Raw genomic sequence first — 8973 nt, 5'->3', positions numbered from 1 at the left:
CCTTCCTTTTTAGTCTCATCCTGCCAGGAGTAAAGATTGATGGGAAACACAGAGCCAGGCTCAGCATGCTGCCACCAGGTCTTTGGGTCGTATTGAATCATAACGCTTATAAAATTGTCCACCATAAAGGAGAAAAAAGAGTTTGATGGAACAACATTTATTCAAGAAGCTTAGGATCTATAATTGCTTTTTTTCCCTTCCCCCTCTCTGGGAAGAACAAGGGATAAAAAGGACTTTGAAAAATTCTTGCGAATAGGAGCAGGGAATGGTGCTTACAGAGATGGAGGAGATTTCCCTGGTAGTTTAAAATGCTTTGTTCTGTTTAAAACTCGGCCAGCTTGTCTGGCCTTAATACTTGCTCCTCAGCCTGTGGAGAGAGCTGTCTCCAGCAGGAAGACCCGGATCACTTTGGGAGGAGAGCAGGCAGCCCCAGGAGAGACTGGCTGGCAGAGCGGGGCACGGGGTGGGGTAGTGTCTGCTGCCAGGCCAGAGGGGCAGGAGCAGGCATGGAGGGAGGGAAGGAAGGAGGGATGAGGGAGGGATGGAAGGAGGGAGGACAAGAGGGAGGCCTAGGTGGGAAGAGAGGGGAGCAGTCAGCTAGAGCGCGGAGCCACCCATGTACCCATGCCCCGTGCATGCGCACACACACACACCCTGCCCCATACCCATACTCCTGTGCAGACCTGTACACACACGCCAGTAACCACAGTCCTGTGTGCGCACACCTCTGCACCCACGCAGCCCACAGGCACCCCCACGGACACATGCAGACGCCCCTGTGCGCACGCACACCTCCCAGCAGGCACGCCCCCTGCACACACTGCGGCCTCTCCCCACCACCACACACACACCTTGCACCCCACAGCCACCCAGGCACGCACACCTCATACACACCTCCATGCCTCTCCGAGCACATGCCCCCCGCACCTCCACACCTCTCTGTGCACAGCCCCCGCCCCAGCAGGCTGCTGGTCCCACACAGACTGGCCATGGGACCAGGGAAGACCAGGCTGTGTCACCACCTTTGTGGCTGCCACCCTGGTTCTCCTGCCCCATGCCTCCCAGTGGCTTCTCTCAGCAGGGACCAGCAATGATCAAAAATCACTTTTGAACACTGGAAGCCCCTCACTGGGCTTTTTTTCCCCCCACTGGAAATTTGAAGCGGGCACCATGCCCTTGAGATGCCTGCAGGCTTTGGCCTGTGATGGTACAAAGATCACACAGCAGCAGGCCGGATCTGCTCTCCTTTACATGTTTGTGTCCAAAGTTCCTGCCAGGAAATTCCTTCCTTCCTTTTTTCCAGACTCCGTGTGTCTGGAGTGGCTGCCCTTGCTATTAAAAACAAAATAAAAATTGCAGTTACACCCTCAAGGCTCAAGGCTAGCTCTCTTCTGCGTTACCAACTTTTTCCCAGAGTCTATGGGCAAGTGTTTCCCACCTGGCCAGTGGCTTTCAAAAAATCCTTATTTCAAGCCGAAACTTGGATTTCCCTTTGGGTTTTTTTTCCCTTGTGGGGTTTGTTGTAAGTAAAATTTTCCAGCTCCCTGCTTTCTGTGCAGGCAGGAGCAGGCAGTTACCCAGCAGAGGCCGTCAGAAGGACACATGCTGGTTGGACATACACAGATGGACACGCTGGCAAACCACCGAGTGTGAGCAAAGGCACGCGTGGAACAGGACTCGAGCAGCACACATGCACACACCCCCTGGCATGACCCATGTGCATGTACACATGTGCACAGCAGATGCACACACACAGCATGCACATGCATTTGCAGCCAAGCACATCCATGGCCCAAGATGCACATGAACACAACACATCTATGACATATACCTGCGCATGCCACATGCACACACATGGATGTGTGCAAACATGGGACACACAATACAAGCACAGTGAATGCACAGAAAAGCACGCTATGCACCTGCACCGAGCTTTGTGGTGCAACCAGGAGAACTTGCAGATTCAGGAACAGGATGTAGCATCACTGAGCAGCCAGGAAGCCACAGGGGTGGCTTGAGCAGCTTGGGGCATCAAAGAAGTCCCGAAGCTGGCAGGGGAGCAGGCGTGGGGGGCGTGGTGTGTCGGGGGGGTGAGGGGTCGGGGGGCAGCCATGGCGCTGGATGGCGCTCCTCTGCTTTTGCCAGGTTTATTGAAGCCGATCCGTTTGCTGCGTCACTGCCGAGCAAACGCCAGTGCCCTGGCAGCCCGGTGGGAGATGTGTGCCTGCACCCGCACGCAGCGGGCACTGCTGCGCCTTCAGCCCCTGCCTGCCTTGCCGGGACCACCTCCCTGTCCCGCCCGGGGGCCTCGGGGAGACCCATTCCTTGGAGAGGGCTTCGGCCCAGGCGTGCCGCTGCGGCCGCCACCCCGTTGCAGTTTGACTTCAGAGAGCAAATACGGCTCTTCAGCTGTGACGAGTTGGAACAGACCGTGCTCCCATACGGGCCAGGGCCCGGCTGCGCCCTGCGACGCCCCTGCCCACGGCTGGGGGCCAGGCTGGGTGGTCCTGGCAGGTCCCTTCCAACGCCCCCGGCCACGTCCTGCCGCTGCACGCCCCGGCCGCGGGCCCGGCTGTGCCAACGCGCCTCGTTCTGTGCCGCAGCCGGACCCGGCGCCAGCTCCGAGGGGGCTTCTGGCGGCCCCGCTCTGCTCCCCGCCTGCCCCGGCGCGCGGCCAGGGCTGGCACGAGGCCGCTCGCTCCGTCGCCAAACCGGGACGGCCGAGCCGGGGCGCGGGGACGCCTGTCCCCAGGTGCACGGGGGGCGCGAACACCCGGGCGCGCGGGGACGCGCGTGCTCCGGTGCGCGGGGCAGGGTGGCGCGTGCCCCAGTGCCCGGCGGCGTCACCCGCCGCCCCTCTGCCCCGCGCGGCGCCGGCCCCACCCAGTGCCGCGTGCCGGCCCCACCCCGTGCCGCGCGGGACGGGCGGAGCCGGCGGTGGCCGCAGCCGCCCGCGGGCAAAGTGCGGGGCGAGCGCCGGGCGGCCGCAGGGGCAGCTACGGAGCGGTACGGGGGGCCCGGGCTGGGCTGGGCGCTGCGGGTCACGGAGGAGCTGTGGGCCCGGACACAGCCTGTGAGCAGGCACTGCGGGTGCGGACAGGCACGGCGGGTGCGGCTGGGACAGCGGGTGCGGGGTGCTGGCAAGGACTGCGGGTGCGGGGTGCAGGCAGGGACTGCGGGTGCAAGGTGCAGGCAGGGACTGCGGGTGCAGCTGGGCACTGCAAGTGCAAGGTGCAGGCAGGTGCTCAGCGCAGGCAGATGCAGGCAGCCACCCAGTGCAGGACACAGGTGGGCACTCTGGCCACAGGCAGGTGCACACAGGTGCTGTGGGTGCTGGCAGAGGCAGGCAGGAGCTGTGGGTGCAGGCTGCAGGCAGGTGCCCTGCATAAAGACATGCAGGCAGACACCATGAGCACAGGGTGGAGGCAGGCGCTTTGGGTGCAGGCAGGCACCAGCCAACACAGCTGCTGCCAATGTGGCTCCTCCGCCATCTCTCTGCCAGCTCTACGGCCATGCGGCTCTGCAGCATCTCCATCCTGCTGGGCGCTGCCCTCCTCCTGCCTGCAACTGGGGGCACCCAGGTGAGCCCCCACCCTCTGCCTCAGTCTCCCACTGTCCCCTGTGGTGAGTGGGGAGACCCATGCGTGATCTGTGCCACCCACCTGGCATCCCCCTCTCTCCCTGCAGGCTCTGAGTGATACAGGGCAGAAGAACCTCGCCATGGAGCAGGATTTGGCCAAGGAAATGTAAGAGGTGGTCACGCGCTCCCTGCACCTTCAGGTGCCCGTGCCCTGGCTTATAAAAAACAACAAAGCAACACCCCGAAACATAAAGTGTTCCAGGGGGAAAATAAATTTTCCTTGTTGCTTTGTGCCCCCCAAAATTAAGGGGCTCTCAGCTCCATCTTTGCCCCAAATCACCCAAAATCTCAGAGCACTGAGACCCTGGCTGGTTTCCCTTTGCTGGTGGCGGTGGGGGTTTGTGGGTGCTACAGTGCCGATGTCCTGAACTCATCTAGCCCGTGTGCAGGATAAGCAGCTAAATTAGCCTGTTTGCTCCCCGAGATCCTAACGGCAGCCTCTGGCAGGTGTGTGTGTCTTGCCAGGTTCCCTGCACCCTGATAGGGTGGGATTCCTCTGGGGCAAGGGGATCTATAGTAACTCTAATGCACTGCAACCCTTCCTTGCTGATTTTGCTCCCCTCTTCCAGCATTCCAGGCATACAAGCTGTGGAGCTGCTGGAGGAGGGTGAGATCTCTGAAGAGGTGGAACCACGTATAAAGGTCATCTCCAGAAGTGTCTGGGCTCGACGGGGTCAGGCGGCACCTGAGGAGGACCGTGACCACCTCTACCACCCTCAGGACAATGCCATGGAAGCCGATGTCCGTGTGCCACCCTGGATGCTGTCCCTGGAGGTGCAGAGTGGCCCAGAGGAGGACCGTGACTATATCCACCATAGCTAAGCAGAAACATCCCCAGGTTGCAAAATGAGGGGTGGGAGCTGGCCCTGCAGCTTCCCAAGGCGACTCATCCCTCACTACCCACTCCTGAGCCCCCCCCCGCAATAAACCCATTCCCTGTTCCACATTCTGGTGGGCTCCTCATTACTACCAGAAACCTACCATTAAGTGCAGGGCCCCCACATCTGGGAGATCCCCCTCCTTGGGCTCGCCCCAAGATCCCACCAGGGTGAGGATTATGTCTTGGGGCAGGGGACTCAGCCCATCACGCTGGCCTTCAGTCCAGTCCAGGCAGGGCTGAGATTGGGCAAACTCAGCACACCGGTGCTGTGCCCAAGAAGATGCCACAGCCTGTCCCCTCCCCCGGGGACACACGGACCTACTGGTTCACAAGGCTGCTCTTGCCCAGTCCAGCACCTGTGAGCAACGTGACAGGGGGTGTGTGGTGTGTGTGAGTGAACCCCAACATTTCACAGCTCAGGGGGGACCCCAGAGCAAGGATATCCCATCTCCCGTCAGCGCCAGGAAAACCTTTTAATAGTGATGGCAAAGGTGGTCCTTGCTGCTGGTTGTCTCACCCCACACACGTATCGCTCGCTGCCAGGTCCCGGACCCCTCCGTGGGGTGACACAGGGGGTTGATGAGCAGCAGGCAGCCGTGGTAACCTGCACCACCCTGGGCTCAGCTGTCAGTGAAGTTTGCCTTGCGCTTCTCCACAAATGCTGTCATCCCCTCCTTGCGGTCGTCCTGTGATGAGTGGAGAGGTGAGGTTGGGAGGGGGGGCTGCAGCAGCCCTGCTATCCCCCCATGTAACGGGGCCATCCCTCTACTCACGGTGGCAAAGGTGGCGTAAAAAAGCCTCTTCTCTGTCCTGGTCCCCTCAGCCAGCGTGGTCTCAAAGGCTGAGAGCAAGGGAGAAGTTGGGGACACCCCGCTGCCTGGCCCCGCAGCCCCCCGGAAGGTTCCCCATTGGCCCCCCAGCCCCTACCAGCATTGACCGACTCTTTTGCCATGGCAGCCACCAGCTTGGAGTTGTTGGCGATCTTCTCGGCGCAGGCAATGGCCGCGTCCAGCAACTTATCCACAGGGAAGACTTTGCTGACCAGACCTAGGATGGATGGTGGGAGGCGGTGGGGTGGGGGGATGGCTCCCCACTAAACCCCCACAGTGCCCGGGCTGGCCCACCACCCTACCTGCCTCTTTTGCCTCTGCTGCTGAAATCCGGTCCCCAGTGAGAACCATCTCCATTGCCAGCGACTTCCCCACTGCCCTGGTCAGCCTCTGAGTCCCTCCAGCACCTGGAGTCATTCAGGGAAGGTAAAGGTCCAGAGAGGGATACCCGGGTGTCCCCGCAGTCTCTGCTCTGGCCGGGGTGGACCCTACTTGGTGGGTGCCCCCTGCTCACCTGGGATGGTGCCCAGAAGGATTTCGGGTTGCCCGAACTGCGCCTTCTCCCCAGCATAGATGATGTCGCACATCATGGCCAGCTCGCACCCGCCACCCAGCTGGGACAGGGGAGGAAGAGGGGGGTCAGGGGGTGCTGGGGCTGAGCCGGGAGGTGCAGGGAGAGTGGGAGGGGACTCACAGCATAGCCATTGACGGCGGCGATGATGGGCTTGCGGACAGTGGAGACCTTGTCCCAGCCAGCGAGGAAGCCACCGCTGTAGCACTGCTGGAAGGTTTTATTCTGCATCTCCTTGATGTCTGCGCCAGCTACGAAAGGCAACAGGGTGGGACACCGAACACCCTCCACCCCCTAAAATCCACAGAGGGGCGAGGCACCCTGCCCTACCTGCGAAGGCTTTCTCACTGCCGGTGATGACAATGGCCCCCACCTGTGGGTCGTTCTCCAGCGTGTCCAGCGCCCGCCGCAGCTCCTCCATCAGCCCCTCGCAGAGGGCATTCAGCGCCTGCGGCCGGTTCAGCCGGATCAGGCCCACGCTCTGCCGTGCTCCCGTCTTCTGCACCGCCAGGTACTGGAACAGGGCCCCTGCCGCCGCCCCGGGCACCGTCCGGTTAGGCAGCTGGTTGCCTGCAGCCGGGTGAGAATCGCCCGCCCGCCCCGGTGCGGCAAGGCCCCGGGCGCTGCCGCGACCCCGCGCTATTTTAAGGCGACCTTCAAGGCGGCGGGTGCGTGCCAGCGGGGCCTGGCAGCCAGCCCGCCGTCACCTCGGGGCCTGGGGGCTCGGCCCCGCGGGGCGTTCCCGCTGCGATCCTGGCCCCGGCAGGTGCAGCCCAGCGACCAGCGCACGCCGAGCCGGCGTGCCGTGCTGGGGGGCCCCGGTGCACGCTGCAGGCACCCCGTTGCAAGGTGCTGGCAGGATGCACGGTGCTGGGACCGTACGTGGCCCGATGCGCGATGCTAGGACCCTGGTACGTGGTGCCACTGCCCGTACGTGACCGCAGGGACCCGGTGCCAGGCCCCACGCAGGGCGCCGAGACCCGGTGCCCGGTGTTGACGCCCCGGTGCATGGCGCCTGCTCCCCACCGCCAGGCGCCCCCCGTGCCCGCCCCGGTGCCCCGCTCACCGGCGCTGCAGGCCCGCGCCCCGAGGAAGGGGCGGGGCGGCGACGGGACCAGCGCGCGGCGGCGCGCGGTGGCGGCGGCGGGGCCGAGGAGCGCGCGCAGCGAGCCGGCCATGGCGGAGCGCGGAGTAGCGGCCCCGCCCCGCCCCTCCGCCCGCTATCGCTCCGCCCCGCCCAGGGCCCATTGGCCGAAACGGCCCCGCCCCGCAGCGCGACAGCCCCATTGGTCGAGGCCGTGCCTCCGCGCCCCGCCCCTGGTGCGCTGCTCGGGGGCCGGGCCGCGGGACCTACGGCCCCGTGGCCGGAGCAGGCCGCGGGGGAGGGGCTCCCGGGCCCGCGCCCATCGGGCCTGGTGGCGGCGGCGCTGCCGTCCTGCCCGCGTCCCCGCGCCGCGGGACGCGAGTGGGGCCCAGGCTGGGCTGGGAGCGTTTAGCGGCGCCGCGGGGCGGGACCGCTGGGGGTGGGGGGAGCGCTTCCTCCGCCGCTTCCCGCGGCTGCACGCACCGCCACGGGCGGCCCGGCGTGGACGCCGTGCCCCGCTCCCTCCGCGCGCGCCCCCTGCCGCCGCGCGGCCCCGAGCACGCGCCCCCACCCCCGCGCGTGGAGTGGCGGCGGAGGGGGGGCGCGGCGGCTTTGAGCGCGCGGCGGCGGGAGCGCGGCCGGGGAGGAGCGGAGCGGAGCGAGCCAGCGGCAGCCCCGGGCCGGGTGAGCCCCGCGGGCGGCGTGCACGGTGCCGGCGGGGGGTGGTGACGGGGGGGGGGGGAAGAGACAGACACGGACACGACACATGCGGGCCGCGTGTGTGCGCGGTGTGTCCCGGAGCGTGCCTGAGCGCGTGAGCAACGTGCAGTCACGGCGTGCGCGTGTGCGAGCCCTGCGCGGGGGTGCCCAGGGCTGCAGCCGGGTGCGGGCGCACGCCGGGGCGCGGAGGTGCATGCAGCTCGTGCAGGCGCGTGCACAGGCGCGCGTCCAGTGTGCATGGCTGAGTGTGCACGCACGCGCGAGGGCACGCCTTTTCCGCGTGGGGGCGAGAGCGCATTTATGCCACCCGCGGGCTGTGGCGTGACACGCGTGTGCCAGCCAGGCACGCGCGCGCAGCCTGCGCGTGTGCCCGCGTCTCGCGCAGGGGGCGAACCGCCGCCCGCCCCTCCCGCACGCGTCCGCGCGGGGCACACGCGTGCGCACCCGCGGCTGAGCGCCGGGGCTCTCCCTCTGCCCAGGTGCGGCGGGATGCGGCGCGGCGCGGCGGCCTGCTGGGCGGTGATGCTGCTGGCCGCCGCCTTCTGCGACACGGCGGCCGGCAAGGGCGGGCGTGGCGGAGCCCGGGGGGCCGCCCGCGGCGGGGCCCGGGGGGCCGCCCGCGGCCGGGTGAGGGCGGCACCGCCCCGCTACGGCTCGGCCGGGGCGGCCCTGCGGGTGGCGGGGGCGGCGGCGGCTGGAGCGGCGGCCGGCGTGGCGGCGGGGGCGGCCCTGCGCCGGGCCCGGCTGGCCGGCGAGCTGGAGTCAGGCGCCGGCGTCGAGTACCGCGACGGCAACTGGACGGGCGCCGCCGGCGCGTGGACCTCCGCCGCCCCGGCCCGGGACCCGCCGGGCTGGGCCGTGCCCTGGCTCTGCCCCCTGGCCGCCGTCCTCCGCCGCTGAAGGCTTCGGGGAACCTGACCGTGCCCGGTGCAGCTACCGATGCCGTGAGGACCGGCCGCCCCCCGGGGCCCAGCCCGCCCCCCTGGGCTAGCAGTGGCTCCCAGGGCTGCACCCACCCAGCGCCCGATCTCACCCAGTCACCCACCGCCAGTGGGGCAGGACCCCGCGGGAAGTCCCTCCACCACCTGCACCCCCAACCCCCAACCCCGCCGGCTCGGGCACCCCGTTCGCACCGCTCTTCTGTACGTGGGTCTCAGCGTCTGGAGGACGAGGAGGTGGCAATAAAAATGGGCAGAAAGCAGGTGTGGCTGGATGCAGGGCAAGGGGCTCAGGATGGGGACCCTGGCG

General features: G+C 66.4%; 3 protein-coding genes across 3 annotated transcripts; 2 read left to right on the top strand and 1 right to left on the bottom strand.

Annotated features, from left to right (window-relative positions):
- Positions 1 to 20: 20 nt before the first annotated feature.
- Positions 21 to 4842, top strand: PRAP1 (proline rich acidic protein 1). The gene is made up of 4 exons (XM_080401667.1): positions 21 to 3006; positions 3503 to 3581; positions 3688 to 3746; positions 4210 to 4842. Exons 1-4 carry the CDS (start codon positions 1898 to 1900, stop codon positions 4460 to 4462), a joined length of 1500 nt encoding a protein of 499 aa, XP_080257793.1. The 5' UTR covers positions 21 to 1897; the 3' UTR covers positions 4463 to 4842.
- Positions 4843 to 4974: 132 nt separating this feature from the next.
- ECHS1 (enoyl-CoA hydratase, short chain 1) lies at positions 4975 to 7140 on the bottom strand. The gene is made up of 8 exons (XM_080401768.1): positions 6988 to 7140; positions 6252 to 6449; positions 6045 to 6172; positions 5865 to 5964; positions 5653 to 5757; positions 5448 to 5567; positions 5294 to 5361; positions 4975 to 5206 (listed from the first exon to the last, which is right to left on the bottom strand). Exons 1-8 carry the CDS (start codon positions 7097 to 7099, stop codon positions 5141 to 5143), a joined length of 897 nt encoding a protein of 298 aa, XP_080257894.1. The 5' UTR covers positions 7100 to 7140; the 3' UTR covers positions 4975 to 5140.
- Positions 7141 to 7241: 101 nt separating this feature from the next.
- SPRN (shadow of prion protein) lies at positions 7242 to 8926 on the top strand. The gene is made up of 2 exons (XM_080401803.1): positions 7242 to 7689; positions 8205 to 8926. The coding sequence occupies exon 2, from the start codon at positions 8215 to 8217 to the stop codon at positions 8623 to 8625; it is 411 nt and encodes a 136-aa protein (XP_080257929.1). The 5' UTR covers positions 7242 to 7689; positions 8205 to 8214; the 3' UTR covers positions 8626 to 8926.
- The last annotated feature ends 47 nt before the right edge of the window (positions 8927 to 8973 follow it).

The sequence above is a fragment of the Falco punctatus genome (genome assembly GCF_963210335.1).
Source record: "Falco punctatus genome assembly, chromosome: 9".
NCBI lineage: Eukaryota > Metazoa > Chordata > Aves > Falconiformes > Falconidae > Falco > Falco punctatus.
Note: the sequence above shows the minus strand (reverse complement) of the source record. Positions and strands in the feature narration are given on the sequence as shown.